We start from the raw sequence: 20,396 nt of genomic DNA, 5'->3' as shown, positions 1-20,396 counted from the left end.
GGGTATGAAAATCAAAGTTGGTTTTCTAACTACATTTTCTTGAAATAGTAAGTATTGAGGTTTCACACACACACACACACACATATATATATATATCAACTGTAACACAATCTCCCTAACAAAAACACACTTTGAGTTAAATCTACAACTTTTTATATGCAGAGAGAATAGTGCAGACCATCTAAATCAAAACTAATATAATGGTTGAAAAGTTACCATTCACATACTAATATTTAAGTTCTGAGTTTACAGTAACATTCTTCCAGAGAAACTGTAAACTGTCTACTTAGAACCAGGATTATCTAGGAAGATCTTACTTCGAATACTGACAACACTAAATGCCCTCACGTTAGAGCCTAATGCTTCATTTGGGAGAGTTCCATTACTCTCTAAAATCACTTTAACCTATATATAATATAATAGTCCTATCATATACAACTATTTCATCAAACTTTCTCTTCTCTCTTCCATCAGTCTTTTCTTCTTTCACCCGCGCCTGCTTAGCCTTTCAAACTAATCAAGGTATATTTTCTTTCTTTTAAGAATTTGCTACTTCAAACTTGTCAACCATATGCTGTCTGCTAAACTTGCCAATCTAATACATTGCTAATATACTGGGTTTTGTCTGTGTATATGGCTCTGACAATATTACCATCATACATATATATATATATATATGTATACCACAAAACTTGTAAGCTATGACTTTACATGTATCTGACTAACATACTCCTATAATTTGATAATATAGCTAACTAATAATAATTTTTATTTAAAAAAAGCAAGTATTATTTAATGTATGTGCTCTAATGTTGTATAGGGCAGTGTGTTTGGGAGTTTTTACAAGAGAAGGAAACAATAAAAAGTAATTTTGTCAGATTAATAGAACCTTACTCTACCTACTCTGTTCAACCAAACAAGAGTGAGGTTAAAAACTCCTTTTACTTTCTTTACTATAATACACTTCCAAACAAGGTTTGCTTAATAACCTTTACTTTATTCTATCTCCCCCTAGTTTACTTTAAAACCCCTCTTTTCCTCTCTTAAAAAAAGCCCTCAAACACACAGTAAACCTCCCACAAGCTACGGGAGAATACTAAGAATCCGCAAGGTAAGATTCCGATAAGGGAGTTTATTCTAGTAGTTAAAGAAAAGAATCTCCATTTATAATCTCTCTTAACCATTATATAATGCAAAGACAACAACAATTGCATACAAGAAAGTGCCTTGTTTCGATGAGCTAAACTAATAAGGTTTGGTCTATAAAAGTTATACACAGAGACAAGAAAAGTGTTTCAAGTTTTCTGCAGTTCTTGACAGTTTTTCATTGTGCTTTTCCAAAAGTGTGGGAAGAAGTTATTCCAGACAAATCTGAGAGCTACCCAGGCAGTTTGCAAATTATAAATTTAAGATCCTATATTGTGTCCGAAGTTGTGTATAAACCTATAGGATCTATAAACAAAAAAGTTAGCATAATTTATCTTAAAAAAAGTTTAGGAATTCTAAATTTATATGATGCATAAATCAGGGACCACAGGCTTCTCTTGGACAAGTCCTCATCGTAACGAGTTCTCTTTACAAGCAATTATTCTCTTCCACAACAATTCATAACTAGATTCTAATTTAGGGGACCTTAACAATCACTTACGGAAGATTCATGGAGCAAAAATAAGCATTTGGAACTTGAAAATGATAACAATCAGGAAAAAAAACCTAAAGTAATGACGGTAACGATTTCTATCACATGTAAGGACACCTGATGATGATTGGAATTTCACAATAACCAAAAGGAAGAACGTTATATGAAATGAAACATAATTATTCACAGTATTCTAATGAAACTCTAGGTAATGTATGTCATGGAATCTAGTTCAAGAAAACTCGACTTTCACCTAGCAAATAAGGAACACAACAAGACTCAAAATAAAAATCTAAGATCAAGATTAGCAAACTGTACTCCTGAATACCATGAATTCCTCCTGTTTATCTCCCTTGATTCATAGGGTCACTTCACTCTCGCTGTAAGCTGAACTCAGATTATTCATCGGTGATTCCCTTCTCCATTGTAAGCTGAAGTATTCTGATTGTTTGTTGATGGTGTTTGCTGCATAGTTCCTGTCTGACCTTGGTTCCAACTCTGTCTTTGCATTGGCTCTCTCCTTTCAACCTGCATTGTTTCTCGACGCCTATCATACCGTGGGCGAGCCCTGTTCCTAGTTGGCTGCCTCTCGTTGAACCTATACTGTGGCCTATGTATTACTTTCCCATTGATATACAAATCCCCTGATCATCAATTCAAAAATTGTAAAAGGAGTGAGCTTCAGAAAGCTATAAGGAAATTCAAACAGATGAAAATAGCTGATTTCTCATTGAAGTTGATGTTTGAGATAAAATGTCTACCTCCATAATCTTTGTTGGGAACATCAAGATATGAATCTGGCAAAACCCAGAGAACACCCGGCAAGCCTGTAGAACCAGGACACAGAAGAAATCTACTTAGTCTGATAAAGATGCAATAACTTTGCACAGAAAATAGAACAAGCAAAAATCCTGAATTTTCTATTAACAACCCCTGAAAAATCATCAAATTAGTTCAACCAAAATCTATAATTTGAACCAAACAATATAATCATCACTTAAAACCCTAAACCCTAAACATTTCCTCAATCCAATTGCCAAGCACACAAAGATTGAACAAACCAGTTTTCAAACGAGTAACTAAAGAACACCCATCTTTCGACTCTTCATCATCCGAAAATCAATTTAATCGATCATAGCATCATATATATTTTTTAAAAAAGATTTAAACCCTAATTCCCAAAATAAAGCTCAAAACCTTTCACTTTGTAAGAAAGCTCCTCAGATATCAAGGCACCGAAGCCAGTATACGTCGTCGTACAGACAGAGTAGATCTTCTTTTTAGCCTCCTCCTCACTGCAACCAACGATTGAAAAAAATAATAATCAAACTTAACTGAGAGAGAAGAAAGGAAACAACGAAAATCGATACAGCAAAAAAAAAAAAAACAAAAGACAAGATGATTGGTTGCCTGCCCACAACAGTAGCTAGCGTCTTGACATAAGCGTTGATCATCTCCTCTTCGGAGGGTTTGGTTTCATTGGGAAACTCCATGACTATGAGCCAATGCTCGTAATCACAGCCATCTAGAAGGATCGTCTCCTTCGGTGGTCGGTTGCTCCAGTTGGGGGACGGATCGTTCAAGGGTGAGTAACCCGAACCGGACGTCTTCGGTCGGGTCGGTATCTTCACCGCGTCCGGCAAGACTTGCGGCAGAAGGCTCTTCTCGAGGAGAGGAAGACAAAAACGACCACGAGAGGAGAGAGAAGAAGGAGATGAAGAAAAGGACCGAGTGAGGAGTGATGCCAGAGCTCGCCGAGCAGTAACATGCGCCATTTCTGATCAGCTATAGTGTTTTTTCCGTTAACGAAAAGATGATTTATGGTGTTTGTATTCGAATCTGTACTCTCTTGTATCCGAGCTTTTGGGTGGTAAAAGACTAGAGGAGGACCCAGCTGCTTTGCGATAAATACGACGACGTTTTCAGACGGACAGTGTAGGACAATTTATTACTTGAAATATTATTAATTACAATCCTGTCCAAAAATCAGGGTAAAGAAAATTAACCAAAAAAATATTAAATCTAGAAAATGGAAAATCCCAATCTATAAAATGTTCTTACAAACTTTCCTTTCAATTAACAGAATCCGTTGGAGAAATTTCTTTAAAAGCTAAATCTAACCTTCTTCTCAAATACAATATATAATTAGGTCAATTTTCTGAAACAAAAAAATACAAAACAATCTGCAATAGATTTCTTCTTCTTTCTCTGAAATCCTCAAGAATATTTCAACTTAAGATTTTGTCAAGATTTGGAAGTGATGACTCATGGCCGCTGCGCAGCTTGTAAGTATTTGAGAAGAAAATCCCCTCAAGATTGCATTTTCTCTCCTTATTTTCCTTCGAGTAATCCTCAAAGATTTTCTTCTGTCCATAAAATTTATGGTGCCAGCAATGTTGGAAAGATGCTCAAGGTAAATCCCATTTCATTACATATCACATACATACATATACATATATATATATATTTATAAAAGAACTGTACTAAAAAAAGGAAAACCCAACTCATATTTTAATATTTATAAAAGAAATGAACCCATTTTGGTGATGTTCAATTTGAGTTTTTGACATTTAAGAATTTTGATCATAACGTTTCAGCAACTCCCAGCCCATGTAAGAGCAGAAGCAATGGATTCATTAAATTTTGAGGCGCAGTGTAGAATTGAAGATCCTGTCTATGGCTGTGTTGGGATAATTTCTCTGTTACAAAAACAAATCCAGAAAGCCGAGACCCAGCTTGCTAAAATGCAAGCTGAGATTGCCGTTTACAGTTCCTATTTCGCCCACTTCGACAATTTTAGTCCGATCCCATTTTCAATCATCAATACCAGTAAACTAACTTATTGGTTAACTCAGGCCGGATTCAGGTCGTGCCTTAATAATATCTAAGAAAATTTTGTTTGTCTGTCTGAAATTTTAGACGATTATCTTTTTGTACAAGAAAAATTTTAGTGGAATTTAAAAACTTGAGTTATTAACTAGTAAATGGTGAATAACACCATTTGCGTTGAATCGGCCTTGTGGAGGACTTTCTGGTTGGGTGAATTTCAGGTTTATATCCACAAATTGTATGTCCTCACAGGATGCTTCATTGCTGCATAGCAAAGTTACAGCTGACTTTGTGTTGTAAGTCCCACTAATTTGCCTGAAGGTAATGTTTTTGAGCTCCAAAAAAGATGGCTACATCAAAACCAAAAAAAAAAAAAAAAAACACCAGCGATTAATAAATACTTGTTTCCGAATCCCGGATTAAAGTTTATAAAATGTTTGTGCTTGATTGACGCATTGAATCTGATAAACTCGCTGGTGGAGAAACGTGTTAAAGTGTAAATAATAAGAATTATTAATACATGAAGATTTGTTAAACTTACATTGGTTCGATTGCAGCTATTTGAAGGACAGTAGTCTTGATCTATAACTATGGGATTTGATACATTGATCATCGTGATATTCGCAAACACCATGTCCGAAGCATGGCTTGGCGGAGCACCAGGCCAAGATTTCACTCTTACACCATTCTGGGTGCCGCTGATTGTGCAGTTATAAACACTAATTCCAACCACATCTTCCTCATTTGGATACTTGCCAAGACTTCCTACGCTATCAATTTGGGTAAAAAGCTAGTTTCAATTTTAGTAGATCTAAAAATTTGTTGTCCGAGTGTTGATTAGTATCGATTTTCTACTAATTATTTTCGGTAGATAATAAAATATGCCCGTTAGTTTTTGAAAAAATTAGTTCAAAGGACTAGAATGATACCTGATTCCATGGCCTGGACCACAATGAGTGTCGGAAACGGAGATGTTGACACTGCCAGGGCCGATGGAGACACAATCATCACCCACTCCGATGCTCGATGAAGTAATGTTGATGTTCGAGGAGTAGCTTACATGAATACCATCAGTATTTGGACTATCCCAGGGAGCTGTAATATTGACATTGTGGACATTGATGTTGTCGCTGCCATGGAAACCAATGTGGAAACCCTTACTATTTGACAGACTAATGTTGCTGATAGTCCCCTTTGAAACATTGCTGAATTTTAATGACTGAATTAATTAATTTCAAGTTAGTTAATTCATATTTTTCAACAGTCTAATTAATAATATTTCAAAGGATTTTACAACTTACAGTGACTAATTGGTCACATCTCATCGATTTTCGACAACTTATCTGATTCCATGCTTCGACTGCACCTTGGCCATCTAGTTTTCCGGGTGTTTTAGTTGCTCCGGTTAGTCTGATTTCTTTTAAATTTTGAAACACAATCCAACTGGAATGGGGAAAAGCAGTGAGGCTCGTAGGTGCTATCAAGGTGCCCGCGATTTTTATGTCAGGTGACTCGTTATTAAAGCAAGGCCCTGAAAATGTGACTGGTCCGACTAGATATGTGCCTTCTGGCACGTAAAAGGTCGAGTTGCCGGTATGATTACATGCTGCATCCCACGCTGCTGAGAATGCCTATACCAACACAATATACAACCAGTTTTATATTTGCTAGTAACATATTTAGTTCGCTTAGTTAAATTTAATTATCACTTAATTATTAAAATGTATAAGAAATAAAGATAACATGATAGTGATAGACATGACGTGTTGAAATCTTTAATGTAAAAGGAGAGGACATACCGCGCTGCTTTCGGTCCATCCGTCTGGTACTGCTCCGTGCTCAGTGACGTCGAAGATTCCAAATGTAGGAATAAATTCTGTTCCGGGAGGATCAGCTGGTGCAACGGGAGATAATGCTGGCGAGTCGAATTCGGAGGCTGGGACTGGAGATGGGGCTGGTGAGGCCACCAGGACTGAACAAGTTAGGTGAAAAACTAGTGTCAAGCTGAATGGAAGTGTTCTCTTCATGATTTTTGTGTTTGCTAGGCTGTGTTTGGTAATCTCTTTATAAAATGAGGATTAATGAATTAATTGAAATTAAATAAATTTCATACTAACTTAATGGGTTAAAAGAAAATGCAGAAGCATCAACAGGGAAATTCTAATCAACAAGGGATTAAGTGGAATTGATATGGTTAATGAAGTGCCTTAATTGTGAACTAACTGCTACCTTGGAATTGGATAGCAACTACACATCAGATGGGTTTTTAGGATGTGTTAGCAAGTCGAGATGTACATTCGGTGCGATAATGCATGTAAAAAATAAGGTGATTAGTATATATATTCGCTTCACAAAAGGTACAAAAAATATGAACCTTCTAATTGCGAAGTAGGAGCTCTCGTTTATAATTTTTTTAAAAATATATAAGAAAATTAATCGAAAAGAAAAAATAGTACCATGTCACGCTTGTAGACACTAGGGTATGTTTGGATGGAGAGATAGTGAAGGAAAATTGAAAGAAGGGAAAATGAAAATTCATGAAAGTATGCTTAGGAATGGTGTAAAGAGAGAGGAAGGGTGCTATTTCTTTTTAGAATTTTATTTGAATGTTAAAAGTAGAACAAATAGAGCTCTTTAAGTTCTTTCTTTTACTCTCCTTGTCGTTTCCTTTGTAGCATTAAATTTGGTCATTGAAAGTGTATTAATCTCTAATACGTTTTGAGATATGTTGTTATAAAATTAAAAAAACTATTAAGAATCATTAAAAATGCACTAATACTATACATTTACAAAAGCAAAAAGATGAACATGTTTTGGTTACGAACCAAACTGGCTGAATAATTCCGGCCAATTCGATCTCGGTTTTATCACTACTTCGATCAGTTCTATTCACTTATTTTAATTTGATCGGTTTATTTAGTTTTAAAATTTTTTTACTCAAATTAATCGAACCGATAATTTACTTACCCTTACTTGTAAATTTCCCTCTTGTAATTAGAGAGCTGATGCTTACAAAAATGAGGTTTCAGTTTGGTCTCCAAAAAATTTGTGTCAAAATACTTAACTTAAAGGGCTGAAAACCTAATCCGCATAACAATCTTGTATGTCATAGTCTCTTACGTGTCGAAATTTGGAGTCTGTCGCGTTACTGTCAGATAGTGATTCGTTAGAACTCACGAATCTCATTAGAACAAAATCGAAATATACTTTTTTTTGTGAATTTTACTAAGTAGAAACTGTTGCATGTGTCGATCAACGGGATAAAACTGTTTGAATCCATTTCCATCAAGCTCTCTATTTGAGGGAGAAGTGTGTTTTTCCAATTTAGGGTTTTCCCATGTTCGTCTGTTCGTTCTGGTTAGATTCTATGGCCATTTCCAAAAAGGATCTTATCTTCTCATGCTTAGCAAGATGTGGACTGGTAATTCACAGGAACCAACTTAAGGGGAAGTAGTATTAAATAATACTTGTTCTTCTTATTATTTCTTGTGTTTACTCTTAGTTTGTATATATAGCTTTCGTTTATATGTTCAAATTTATGTAGAGACTCAGAATGTGTTCTTTTTTTACTAATTGATGTTACACAACAATTTTAGAGCATTCTCTCTCGTTACTTTGTCAGATCTCTTTCTTATTATGCACTGAGAATTTGTTCTTCTTTATGGAAATATCCTGAAGAATGAGGACAAATTTTTACGTAAGTTATTTAAAAATTTATATTGATTTTATATATATATATATAATTCAAACTCGAGTTATTAATTTTATAATAAAACCACCGTATCATCTTAAATTTACATCGACTAATTCATTTATGAGATAAATAAAAACTTCAATATAAGATTTTTTCAGAGGAAAAATAGTTCTATCTGTTTGTAAGGCTGGCTAGCCTAATTAAAGAAAAACCAGAAACCAATTTGCTTGAAAAAGTTCGCCATTTTGAAGATTAATTTATTACTTAAATGATATAAAATTTAATTAATCACAATTATTTCAAAGATTCATCTAAAAAACTGTTGAATTTAATGGCAGAAAAAACAAAATTAGCAGAAAAGAGCAAAACTTTTACCCGCAATCATGCGAATTATCATAATTATACAGAGAGAGAACAATACACAGACTGGAAATTATTGAATTAAGACGATATACGTAGAAATTTTTGTCTTACAAAGCCAAAACATACAGTACAAAACCATCCTATATATATATATATATAGCTCTACCCATTATAAAACTAGCTACACCCTTTCTTGGTTTTCACAGTAGCTAGCTAGTACTGTATCTAATACGTATATATATATATATATATAAAGATATGTAGTAGCAAAAGAAAGGAGAGTATATAATTAAAAGCCCCAAGAAAGTGATTTCTTCTTACGGAACTCCATGAGTACTCGGCCATGGCAGGACTGAGCGGTGTAGTTAGAATCCAAAGAGTCAGAGCCTCTGACTGCAGAGACATGGTGACCCTGACAAACACAGTATCTACGAGCTGGTTCATCACTACTTACAACCACTAATTCGTCTCTTACTTGAGGTCCTTGGTAAATTAATGGCGCCGCCTGCTGCCCATAAAACTGTGTCGTCTCGCTCCCAGTACCTACAGCTTGTTTCACTGTGTAAGCTTGAGGACCATGGTAAATATAAGGATTATATTGGTGATAGGAAGAAGAAGAAGAAGAAGAAGAAGAAGAAGCAATTAGCATGTTGGAGAACTTGGCGTTGTTAGTTTTGTTATAGGATTTTTCTATCGAACCAAACACTTCCATTTTCATCAAGAAAAGATCATGAAAATACTACTTCTCCCAAGGAGATTTCCCTTTTTTCTTCCCTTGTTTTTACTAAGGCTGTAATGATTTAGAGGTGAAGGGTACATATATATATATAGAGAGAGAGAGAGTGTGTGTAGTAGTTGATATTTGGATTTTTTTTAAAAAAATTGTATTTATATATATAAGTATATGGTAATAATACTAATATTAATAATATATAAACATAATTATATATTTGGGGAGAGGAAGAGGGAACGGTGTCGTTTGGAGAAGAGGGAGTGGACGACTAGGATGAGATAGGATCGACAGTCAGGATGAGAGGTAGGGGGGATATAAATAGGAGGAAAGAAAAAAAAAAGGGAGGAAAAGAAAAGGAAAAGAAAAGGAAAAAAGGAAAGAAAAAGGGAAAAACAGAGAGGAGGAAACAGGGAAGAAAAGATTCGAGAGAGAGAGAAGCTGAAGAGGGAAGGAACGAGAAGAGAGAGCGGGAGAAGAAAGACGGTGACGGTGCGAGCTACAGAAGTGTGGAAAGAAAAAATGGAGACTGGAGGTATAGTAAATTTAAATTTCAAGTGTAGGATGAAGATGAAATATGGAGTTGTGGCTGTAAGTGTTGAAGAAATGTATGAATAGCTAAAGAAATGGAGTAGGAAACCATGATAGATGGAATAGGAGAGTGGAAAGAGACTGTGAGTGACAGAAATGTGGATTGGAGCTATGAGTAAAGAGAAATGGAGGAAGTTGCAGGAGGAGAGATTGATGAGTTCAGTGAGTGAGTGAGTGAATTACCGCTAAAAGAAGGAGTACGGTGATTGAAAAGGTGCAAGTGAGTTCGTGGAAATGTGGATTGGAGTTGTGAGTAGCGAGAAATGGAGGAAGCCGCGGGAAGAGAGATCGATGAGTTCGATGAGTGAGTGAGTTACCTTTAGAAGAAGGAGTACAGTGATTGAAAAGGTACAAGAGAGTTCGTAGGGAAGTGAGGTGAGTTGGAGTAAGTTTGGACGGACAGAACGTGCACGGGTGAAGAGTGCTGGAAGCCGAGGCAAACGAAGAGGAGGCAAGAGAGGTATTGAGAGGGGAACAGTTAAAGGTAGAATGAGTATGGGAAGGTAGTAGGAGAGAAGCTGAAAGAGGAAGATAGGAAGAGGTAGAGTGCTGTGAGAGAGTGATATTGTTAGGAAGAAGATGACGGGAAGCCGAGATAAACAAGGAGAAGGCAAGAGAGGGATGGAGAGTGGATTGGTTGCTAACAGGGAGTGTAGGCATGCAGGGGTGCAGTGTGAGTATTTTGGAAATTAGGGAGCATAAAATATAGGCCTGTAGTGGTTGTGTGTGTATGTGGTTGGTGTAGAGGTGTATTTGTGTAAATGTGTTGTGTGTGGGTGTGTGTTGCATGGGAATGTATGTTGGTGTAGATGCTGTAAATTTATGAATTGTATGGGTGAGTACTCGGTGTAAAGATGTATTTGTGTACATGTGTTAAGTGTGAGTGTGTGTTGTATGGGGATGTATTGTATATGTTCTGTAAATATGTTAAGGAATTTGAGAGTTTCAGGATAATGTTGATGGTTTAGAAATAACTTATGTTGGAATAACTGTCGTGGGGGTTAAGTATGTGAGTCTGCGGGGCAACTTGAGTAGGAATGGGGTAAAATTATCTTAGAGGTGGTTGAGTTGGGGGACACCGATATTGGTCGTCGTTACCTAGAAAGAGTAAGTCAATCGCCGATAGTGGTGATGTTTGAGAGTTTTTAACGGGTAAGGTGTTGAGTCACCGATGTTGGTGACAAAAGAAAACAGTACTAGTGTGTGTGGGTGGCCAACTAGGGGTCGAGTGATAGAAGAATAAATAATGGTCGCCGATACTAGTGACAGATGAGAGTAACCGTGCGGGTGAGTGGCCGAGTCAGGGCCGAGGGGGTGATATGGGGGGGGAGTGATTACACCTAGTATGAATAACGATTAATTACTTGGAAGATGTAGTAATACTGTAGAGTTAAAGAGTAGGAAGAAAGCATGACTTAGGTAACGGGAAGGGAAAACATATAAGAATGAGATTTTAATTTGGTTTGTATGCTATACTTGTTATTTAAATTTACTGTACTAAGTTATATGTACTCATTCTTTATTATTTACAGATGAAGTAGGAATGAAGTCGGGATCGCAGTTACCGGTTTCCGAACCTAGCATATAAAGAAAACGGAGTAGGGATTACTGCCGGTATAATTGTAAACTTACATAGTTGGTAGTAATGTGGATCATATGTAAACTAAGAATGTATGAATTTGTATTCTACTGTATTGATACATTTATGGTTGAGGGTTTCTATTTGGCATTGAGTAATAGGTTATGATAGTTTTTTTTTTTTTACGTGATTGATTTGAAATGAGATACGAGTATTCTGCATATCGAACTGTTTGAGACTACGTCACTAAAGAGAAAAAAAAAAAAACGGGGCGTTACAGAGAGAGAAGAGAGAACAAATATAATGCGGATATCAATATGGCTATAAACTTGAGTCTTGTAGTCTTATCTGCATGTGATTGTAAACATACTAGGCTATGGGTGAGCATAAAGCAAATTATTTTATACACATATATTTTAAAAGCTAAAATAATAAAATATCTCCTAAAATATATAAAAATATGGTAATAAAAATATATTTTTAGTTAATTTTTGGGTAATAAATTGGCACAAATTAGATAGAAGAAGTCATAAATCTTATTGATTTATACAAAATTTTTGTAAGTATAGGCTTTGTATGAGATGGAGAAACCTTATAGTACCAAATGCAATGGAAGAGGAATTATACCAATTCGTTTCTTTTCGGTTGGAGCATAATCTTGAAATAACATAAAGTTGCATATTTATCTTTTCATGATTCCATTCCCTTTCTTTTAGCTTAAATTAACAAATTTAAAAATCGTGTTTTCATATCCATATCTTTTGTTATTCTTTTTTGGTGATTTTATTCAATCGTAAATAATAAGTAGGTACTTTACTTCGTAAAATAATACTTGAAAGTATATACAAATGGATATACATATATATATATACACACACACATATTAATAATGTAAAAGCCAAATTAACAAGTTTTTGTGATTTTATATATTCGAATCGGGTTGTACTTCTTTTTACGTTCTCATTTAAAAATTATTTTTATTGTCTTATAATTAGTACGTATACATTATTTAATCAACAAATATATAAATTTATTCAAAAAATTTATCGATTTTTAGTACTTAACATTGTTCGATTTCCCTTAAAACAACATTGAGGGTTTTTAGTGTTTATATTATATTATTGGACATGTTGGGGATGTTTTTTCAATATTATAAATCTTTTTTGTGCAACTAAATATATAGAGATAATTTTCAACTTACAAATATGATAGTTTAATGTAGTTAAGGTAGAGCATATATTATACAATTAAATTTAAATTCTGAGTGTGCGTGCATATATATATATATACCCACCATATGTTTCTGTATATATATATATATATATATAGACTATTGTTTAGGAGGTGGGTATTTACAAAAGTGTAAGTTATGATACATGCTTTGGATTTTAATATTCTTTCTGAACCCACAAATTCTTATAAGATTAGGTTAAAAAATGAAAGTGCTTTTGGAAGAAACAAGATTACATGACCAAAAATCTCCTCTTCATTATTAAGTATATCGATGGAATACAAACATTATTTAATGGATCTATTTAAAAATATTATTATTTAATTAGTTTAGACTCAATATGAAACTTAGAAATTCAAATTTGAATAAAATTTTAATAAAAATTAAAAAAAAAGATCAAATTTCTATTTAATTAAATTTGGAAAATACATATGATAATTTAAAAGATAAGTTTATTAATTTGTTTAATTTTTATTTCCACAAAATTAACTCTTTAAGATTATATATAAACTAATTAAATAGAAATGACTTCATAAGTACATCAAAATATCTTCTTAGTTTAGGTATATATATATATGTATATATATATATATATGTTGTAGGATAAGCTTTAGTATGGAAAAAGAGTCAACTTTGGAGATGGAGTCATGTTATTTTCACATGAATTGTGGGTCCAAATGAATGAGATTTATTATAAATATAATAAAGTAATTATGCAAATTATATTCGATATGTGAATATTAATCTTATAGTTTGAAGATAAAATCTAAGGAGTTAGAGAACCTTCTATATATAAAGAATACTAGATTCTTACACTCTACTACGTATATAATATTATTATTTTTGGTTATATAAATATTATTTTGTGTAAACAAAATTAGATGAAAATAAATAAATTTTTAACAAAAATATAAAAAATTATCATACGTTTATTTTTAACGAAAAATTTATAGAATGAATGAAATATAGAAAAAAATATGTAATCGAGAGTTTATATAGTGAATAATTCAGAGTCTGCGATAAATTAAAAATAAATTAGATGTAATAGTAATCATACTCTCAAATTATATGTTTATATTTAAAATATGTTAAAAAATAATTATTATATTTTACTACATTAGTATTAAGTGAATAGATAACTATTACTTGTATTTATTATCATATTAGTTTTATTTTAATATTTTTAAAATTATTTTTATATTATAAAAATAAATATATAATATATATATATTATTATATTAAAAATAAAATTATTTCAAAAAATATGAAGAATTGACACATGTTAATATCCATTATTCCTTATGTATATATTGATTTGATTTTCATGATAACATTGATCAATTTGGTTTACATTTTTTTTTTCATATAAATTTAATTATTTGGTTTAGGTATATGATGTAAAATAAACTAGCCCATTTATACTCTTTTTATTTTTAAGTACATGGTATATCCAATACGTAAAAATTTTATTATTTATCATTATATTAAGATAGTGTCTCTACAAGATTTGAAATAGCTTAATTTGAGTAAATAAAATCTTTTTTAATTGAAAATTTCGTTTAAGGATGTCGAACAAATTAATGATAATTTATTCGTGTTGTATTTGAATATATCATCTCTCAGTTTTATACAAACAAAATAAGAATCAATAGAAATACATTTCATCTTGGCATGTAACAAAGGGCAAGTTGATACTTAAATTGCTCTTGAATCATTATAATAAAGAATAAAATGGTTTGAACAAAAAAAATATATATATTATCCAAAGAGAATATCGGAATCTAGACTAGCTTTAGTGGATAATAAAATAACATTCTACCTTGATGGCATATCAAGTTACTAATTTTTATTTATGAATATAACAAGAAATAAGATTAACGTCCATAAAATGTGTTGATAAGTTGAAGTTTGCATCTCGTCTTGTTGATATGTGATTATGTTATAAGTAGAATAGAGGAGATAGAATTCATATGGTTAAAGTTATTTTGAATGTACCTTTTAAACAATAATGTAACCTGACTTTAGAATTTGGTCCGGGATTAATTTTAATATTAAAAAATATATAAAAACCTATTTTAAAATTAACTTATTTTAATTTTTGTTGGATTTATAAAAAAAAAAGGTTATTGATGAAATTGAAAATAATTTTGGAAAAAATAGATGAAAATTTAGATTTGGGGGATGTTTTTAAAAGAAAAATCAGAAACTAGAGGTGAGAATACAATCAAAAAAAATTTTACCACGTAGAACCGTCCAATTCGCAGTCTCGACAAATCGGAGCGCCCCCCGTGGCAAGGCAGGTTGACTTAGTGCCACACGGGAGGCTATGCTGGCGATCCGTGTGCCCCACGATCGGACGATCCAGAAGTGTTCCCGCGTGCGTGGACAGTCCAAATCCGGTCTCCCCTAAGGTGCAATCGGACGATCGCGATTAAACGTGATGAACAGTTCAGATTCGTTTCCTATTTAAACGCGATCGTATGGTCGAGATCAAATACGATGAACGATCCAGATTAACGCAAGAGGAGTATAAGTATTTCGTATCACACCGAATCTGAACCCTACCCGCTAGCCTCCTGCCGGAGAAGAAGAACCAGTTGCCAGAGAATGGAGCTGACTACCGCCTGCTGCCGCGTCGGAGCCACATTTGACCGCCAAAAAGGTAAAAATTCTTCTATCCGCTCGGATTTGATTCAGAGCACCCCTATAGTTGAATCAGAGCAAAAAAATAGCTAGTGAACCGAAAAACACGAGCAAAGCCCGGTGGCGTCGCCGCTGGTAAAACCCGTAACTGCCTCTGATGAGTCCCTTCCCGTTTTTCGTTTCGTGCAATTTTTTCACCATTGTATTCACCGTTCTATTTTTTACAAGTTGACTGAAGAAAAATACTTAGTCGTGAAGGTGAGCTGGTGGAGTCGCCGCACCAAAAAATTCCACTGCCGGTAGGCTTTCATTTTTTGACTTTTTTTTACCAACCGAGGCCCGCTAACGTATTTTCTCGTAAGGATAGGTATAAAACCGATCGAAATCGGCCAAAAGTGGTTGAAAACGGCCAAGCCGAGGCAAATTACCACCGCAGGCGGCTGTGTTGCAGTGCCAAAATCCCGAAATTGGCCGAAAAAGAATTTTTAACACCGATTTTGGATTTTTAGAATATCTTTAGGTACGTGAAGCGTATTTTAATCTTCATAGAAAAATTCAGGAAACTCAAAGGCCGCCAATAGGTGCAGTAGAAAGTTCAGTATTTCGGACATCGATTCGAGTAAGAATCCTTCACTTTATTCTCTGTTATAGAGTTGAAGCTTAATAATCGATAATATGGTATTTTGTGTAATTTAGAAAACTTTGAGAATAATTACAAATTACTAATAGAGGCGGAACTGATTAGTTATTTATTTGTCTTATTTAACTGATTGTTAAATTTACAACTTTAAATACATGATGATATACTGAAATAGTTAAATGATTCGGTTGTGCTTCTTTGATATATATATATTGCTAATCTTGCGTGATTTATAGTTGAATTGTGAAATTAGAAATTAATATGCAAATGGAAAATTAGTTGGTCATGTGAATTAATGAATGATAGTCTTATTGAATATCCTAATAGATGGTGGACAGACCGTGAACGTTGCCTCATACCAGACAGGATATAGGGACGACCTGATTCACCCTCATACCGAATGAAGTATTGAGAGATAGTATTTTTGGCGCTCATACCGGATAGGGTATGGGGACGGCCGGTTAGTTGACAATATTGGATATTAATTCACATATAGTGGGACATCCCTATAGGCCCCCAGGGATACTAATAGGCAAATAAAAAGGGAAATTTATTGTTATTATTCACTTGAAAATGAGATTAAAATGTTATTTGTGTTATTATCTTTATAGGTCAATTTTAGAAATCTCACAATAGTAAATATATGCAATAAATTGTTTTCTTTATGATAAATGAATTTACTTAAATCAAGAGTTTCATTGGTTATTTTTATGATTTTTACCAATTTTCAATTTCTATATCGGTGAATAGTGTGATATTCTTAATTAAGTTAGTGTAACTCACCCTTTTAGTAACTATCTCAGATCAAGAAAATCAAGACCCAGATCCCGATCAACAAGAGAGTTGTGAATAGTTCACTACCCGGACTCTCTTCAAAAACTAGTGAAAGTTGTCGCAGAATGCTCAGTATATTGTTTTCTATTTATTTTTTTTTTATTTTCGTTTGTTCTTTTAAAATGGACATTCCTATAGATCTATTGGAGATTCTAAATTATTGTGTAATGAATGTAAACCCTAAACTCTATTATTTCGCTTTTGTATTTAATTTATGATTTTATTTCTTTTTAAGTTTCGAACTTTTACAAATAAAATAATTATTTAATTGCATATTAATATGACCACCTTGATTCGACTTAATTTATTTTTAACTCAGATATTTTAAATATAAACTTATCTAGTAAAAAATACAAAGAAAAATAAGAAATTCAAGTTTTCGTCCAACATAATTATTTTAGACTGTTAGGAAAATGATATACATTATGTATAATCTGTTCGAACATGCAATCTCGTCGAGAAGAAGAAACGTAATAACTCTTCGTTGACATGGTGGATAATTTCAAGTTAAGTTTAAGAACAAATCATATAGAATTTATTAAGATATAAAAATTTTTACAGATTGATCCACAATTCTTAAAAGTAACATTGAAGTCATTTCATTATTTAAGACTTTAAAACGGTGTCGTATAGAAAGCACGGCAGTGAATTTTTGGTAAACGGGGTGGGCTTTGGGCCAATTTGGGCCTTCGTATGGGCTGGGGGGGGAATAAGTAACCATTAATGGAAAATTGTATTAAAATAATAGTAATTAAATGAAATCCACCTCGTTAAATTAATTTAGTTTTAAAATTAATTAAACTCAAATTAATTTAATTAATTTTTTCAACACGAAAAAGTCTCGACTAAGTCAAAATATAGATTGACTTTTCTACATTAATATGGTAAATATTCTTATTCACTCATATTTTTAGAGGTGAGTGAAGCACACTTAATACTGATATAACTTAGATCTATACACATACATAATGTTCATTACTTGCATATATATATATATTAATATATATCATGTTCAGTACTTACATATATAGTATTTAGCAGGTTCATAGACAGGTACATATTGCATGGGTGGTTGTTTGATGAGAAGTATATAATGGTGGGGTTCATGTTGATCGTTCTGGTAACGTGGAAGATGAAAGTTGCAGGCTTGAGATGGATGAGGAAGACGAAGCTTGTTACTCTTCCCATACACCTCGTCTATCAAAGCAAAACCTTCTTTTCCAATCCTGGCAAGGTCATCTTCACCACCTGCAAATCCCATTTTAGTGTGTGTGTGTGTGTGTGTGTGTGTGTATGTATGTATGTATATAGATTTTGTTTTGTTTTCCTTGCTTTTAAATGATCAGAAGTCATGCCCACTTTATAGACGACATAAAGTGAGGGGGTTAAATTAAGTTAATCTCCATAGATTAAGGATCCTTAATTAATACCATATTGTTTAAAATTAGACGACATGATCATTACGATTATTCTAATTAGCCTTTTCAAATATATATTCTGCAATCTGCAATCTGCCATCTGCAATGCTTTCTGAGATTCTTTTCTTTTTGTGATTCCATTCACTTATGTTGATATATATATATACACACTAGATGTACGTACAAGTGGTGTATGTTTATATATTGACGGAATATTTGAATATCTCAAGATAAGATCAAAGATTGGAAACTTTGAATACCTGCAGAGGACCAAATGGCACAATGTGAGTGACGGAGTCCCGTAAGCAATCTGTGTGTCTGTAAATATGTAGTACATGCATATATGACACATTAATCCTTAAATTCCAAATATTACTTTCCTTTTAACAGTCTTATATGACACATTAATTCAATGGGAAATTATGTGTAATAAGGATAACTTGAAATCCCCTCGTCCAAACAAGTCGATAACCATTTGAAGATTTCACAGGGCGGCAAGAGATGAGAATGGGAAGAACATACACATGATTTCCAAGAAAGAAAAGCTCATGCATATATATATATATATGTGTATGTATATAGTTACAAGCAAACCTTATAATTGATTTCAGCTGGAACAAAGTGACCTGTCGCAAACTGTAGTACAAACTTACATTAACTATATTGATTTACATGTAGAAATACATTACATATATATACATAAATGCTTTACTTTGAATCAATTAAAAAACCCACTTAGGAAATGATTTTTTCTTATGAAAATCCATAAACCCTGTGCCTCCAAGGTATTGAGCAGCTTGATTGCTACCCGGTGTAGCCTCTTTCCCGGCGTAAGATTGGCACCTCTGACATAAACGTGACTATTGCAATAGCTGTTTTACTGTTGAAAATAATAATTTACAAATTTTAACATCTCTAAATTTTTTATTTTATTATAAAATTAAGTTAAATATAAATTATGATTATACACTCATAATAGTTATAAACACTGGTATAACATTAAACTATTTTACTACTAATTACAAGGTAGAAACTTGCCTCTCCTTTGATACACATGAGGCCGGGTATATTATTTTGTGCTCCTATACTATTCTCATTTTTAGAGTTACTATCATGTGGACTCATGTTCAGAAGTTCTTAAAGTGCTCATTTTTTTGGAATATATATATATATATATATATAATGAGTGTATATGTACATATCTATTAAGAGAATAGCTTTGTATTTTCTTAACAATTTTTTTTTATTATTCTCGTACCGAAAGTAAAATTCTTGATAATTTGTTAGACAAAGGAAGCAACATGTCCCTAAAGCTTTGTGGGTCTTTTAGTTAGCGAATCTAACCTTTTGAAGTTACTCTTTTAAGTTATGATATACTTGATTCTTGTAAACTTGAATATATATACATGTATATATACATATACATATGTGTGTGTGTGTGTGTATATATATGATTCTTGTTAACCTAAAAGGAATAATGAGTCAACTTTTTTGGGTTAATATACTTTATACATGTGCTGGTTAATCTACATATTACATAGGGAATATATGTAGAGTTTGCAAGGTGGTCGGATGAAGATTATTGCTTTTGTTTCTAGTTAAAGCATATCTCAATTATTGAAATTGATTCAAAAAATATGTAGCAATCCGCAATATAAAAAGTAAATAAATTATAAATTGAATACGGAAGCGAAATAATAACGGTAGAACTTACATTTCTTACACAATAATTCAGAATAGTCAATAGGGTTACAGGAATGAACTTTCTAGAAAAATAACAAAAAATTAAAAAAATAAATGGAAAATAAACAATTGAACTTCCTATTCGTAATCCTCTTATAGATCGAGATCTAGATCTTGATCCTCTTGATTTGAAATGGTTAATGAAAGAGTGAGCTACACTAACTCAGTAAAAATATCACACTACTCACCGATACAGAAATGAAGATTGGTAAAAATTATAAAAACAACTAATGAAACTCTTAATTTAAGTAAATTCATTTATCATAAATAAAATTATTTATTGTACACTTACCGTGGCGAAATTTTCAAAACTGATCTATAAGGGTAATAACACAACAATATCATAATCTCATATTCAATTAATTAAAATAATAACTTTTCCTTTTAATCTGTCTACTAGTATCCAAGTGGGTCTATAGGGATGTCTCCACTATACGTGAACCCTTATTCAACATTGTCAAT

At 32.9% G+C, this 20,396-nt stretch overlaps 2 protein-coding genes, 1 long non-coding RNA gene and 1 pseudogene across 4 annotated transcripts; 2 read left to right on the top strand and 2 right to left on the bottom strand.

The window, feature by feature from the left end:
* Positions 1-1,747: 1,747 nt before the first annotated feature.
* MORF3 (plastid developmental protein DAG) lies at positions 1,748-3,513 on the bottom strand. The gene is made up of 4 exons (XM_022042785.2): positions 3,050-3,513; positions 2,837-2,934; positions 2,401-2,466; positions 1,748-2,283 (listed from the first exon to the last, which is right to left on the bottom strand). The coding sequence occupies exons 1-4, from the start codon at positions 3,412-3,414 to the stop codon at positions 2,042-2,044; spliced, it is 771 nt and encodes a 256-aa protein (XP_021898477.1). The 5' UTR covers positions 3,415-3,513; the 3' UTR covers positions 1,748-2,041.
* A 235-nt stretch (positions 3,514-3,748) lies between these two features.
* On the top strand, positions 3,749-4,527 carry LOC148268579 (LOB domain-containing protein 23 pseudogene; annotated as a pseudogene). Its single transcript, XR_015817850.1, has 2 exons — positions 3,749-4,052; positions 4,237-4,527. The product of XR_015817850.1 is annotated as an LOB domain-containing protein 23 pseudogene (transcript).
* LOC110815026 (exopolygalacturonase-like) lies at positions 4,124-6,783 on the bottom strand. Its single transcript, XM_022042648.2, has 5 exons — positions 6,268-6,783; positions 5,770-6,099; positions 5,398-5,687; positions 5,010-5,238; positions 4,124-4,818 (listed from the first exon to the last, which is right to left on the bottom strand). Exons 1-5 carry the CDS (start codon positions 6,493-6,495, stop codon positions 4,597-4,599), a joined length of 1,299 nt encoding a protein of 432 aa, XP_021898340.2. The 5' UTR covers positions 6,496-6,783; the 3' UTR covers positions 4,124-4,596.
* Positions 6,784-9,375: 2,592 nt separating this feature from the next.
* LOC110815109 (uncharacterized) lies at positions 9,376-11,579 on the top strand. Its single transcript, XR_002539775.2, has 2 exons — positions 9,376-9,790; positions 11,379-11,579. It is a non-coding gene; the product is annotated as an uncharacterized LOC110815109 (long non-coding RNA).
* The last annotated feature ends 8,817 nt before the right edge of the window (positions 11,580-20,396 follow it).

The sequence above is a fragment of the Carica papaya genome, chromosome 3, assembly GCF_054855325.1.
Source record: "Carica papaya isolate Zhongbai chromosome 3, ASM5485532v1, whole genome shotgun sequence".
Taxonomy (NCBI): Eukaryota; Viridiplantae; Streptophyta; class Magnoliopsida; order Brassicales; family Caricaceae; genus Carica; species Carica papaya.
The sequence above is the reverse complement of the archived record's forward strand: the minus strand, read 5'-3'. Positions and strand labels throughout refer to the sequence as shown.

What these genes read in the sequence shown, in the direction of transcription:
- LOC110815026 (XM_022042648.2), bottom strand. Translation starts at nt 6,495, where the DNA reads ATGAAGAGAACACTTCCATTCAGCTTGACACTAGTTTTTCACCTAACT. An exon ending in GGTCCAGGCCATGGAATCAG is followed by an intron (nt 5,239 to 5,397) that starts GTATCATTCTAG and finishes CCAAATTGATAG; the next exon opens with CGTAGGAAGTCTTGGCAAGT. An exon ending in ATAGCTGCAATCGAACCAAT is followed by an intron (nt 4,819 to 5,009) that starts GTAAGTTTAACA and finishes GTTTTGATGTAG; the next exon opens with CCATCTTTTTTGGAGCTCAA.
- MORF3 (XM_022042785.2), bottom strand. Translation starts at nt 3,414, where the DNA reads ATGGCGCATGTTACTGCTCGGCGAGCTCTGGCATCACTCCTCACTCGG. An exon ending in CTAGCTACTGTTGTGGGCAG is followed by an intron (nt 2,935 to 3,049) that starts GCAACCAATCAT and finishes CGTTGGTTGCAG; the next exon opens with TGAGGAGGAGGCTAAAAAGA. An exon ending in GCTTTCTTACAAAGTGAAAG is followed by an intron (nt 2,467 to 2,836) that starts GTTTTGAGCTTT and finishes CTGGTTCTACAG; the next exon opens with GCTTGCCGGGTGTTCTCTGG.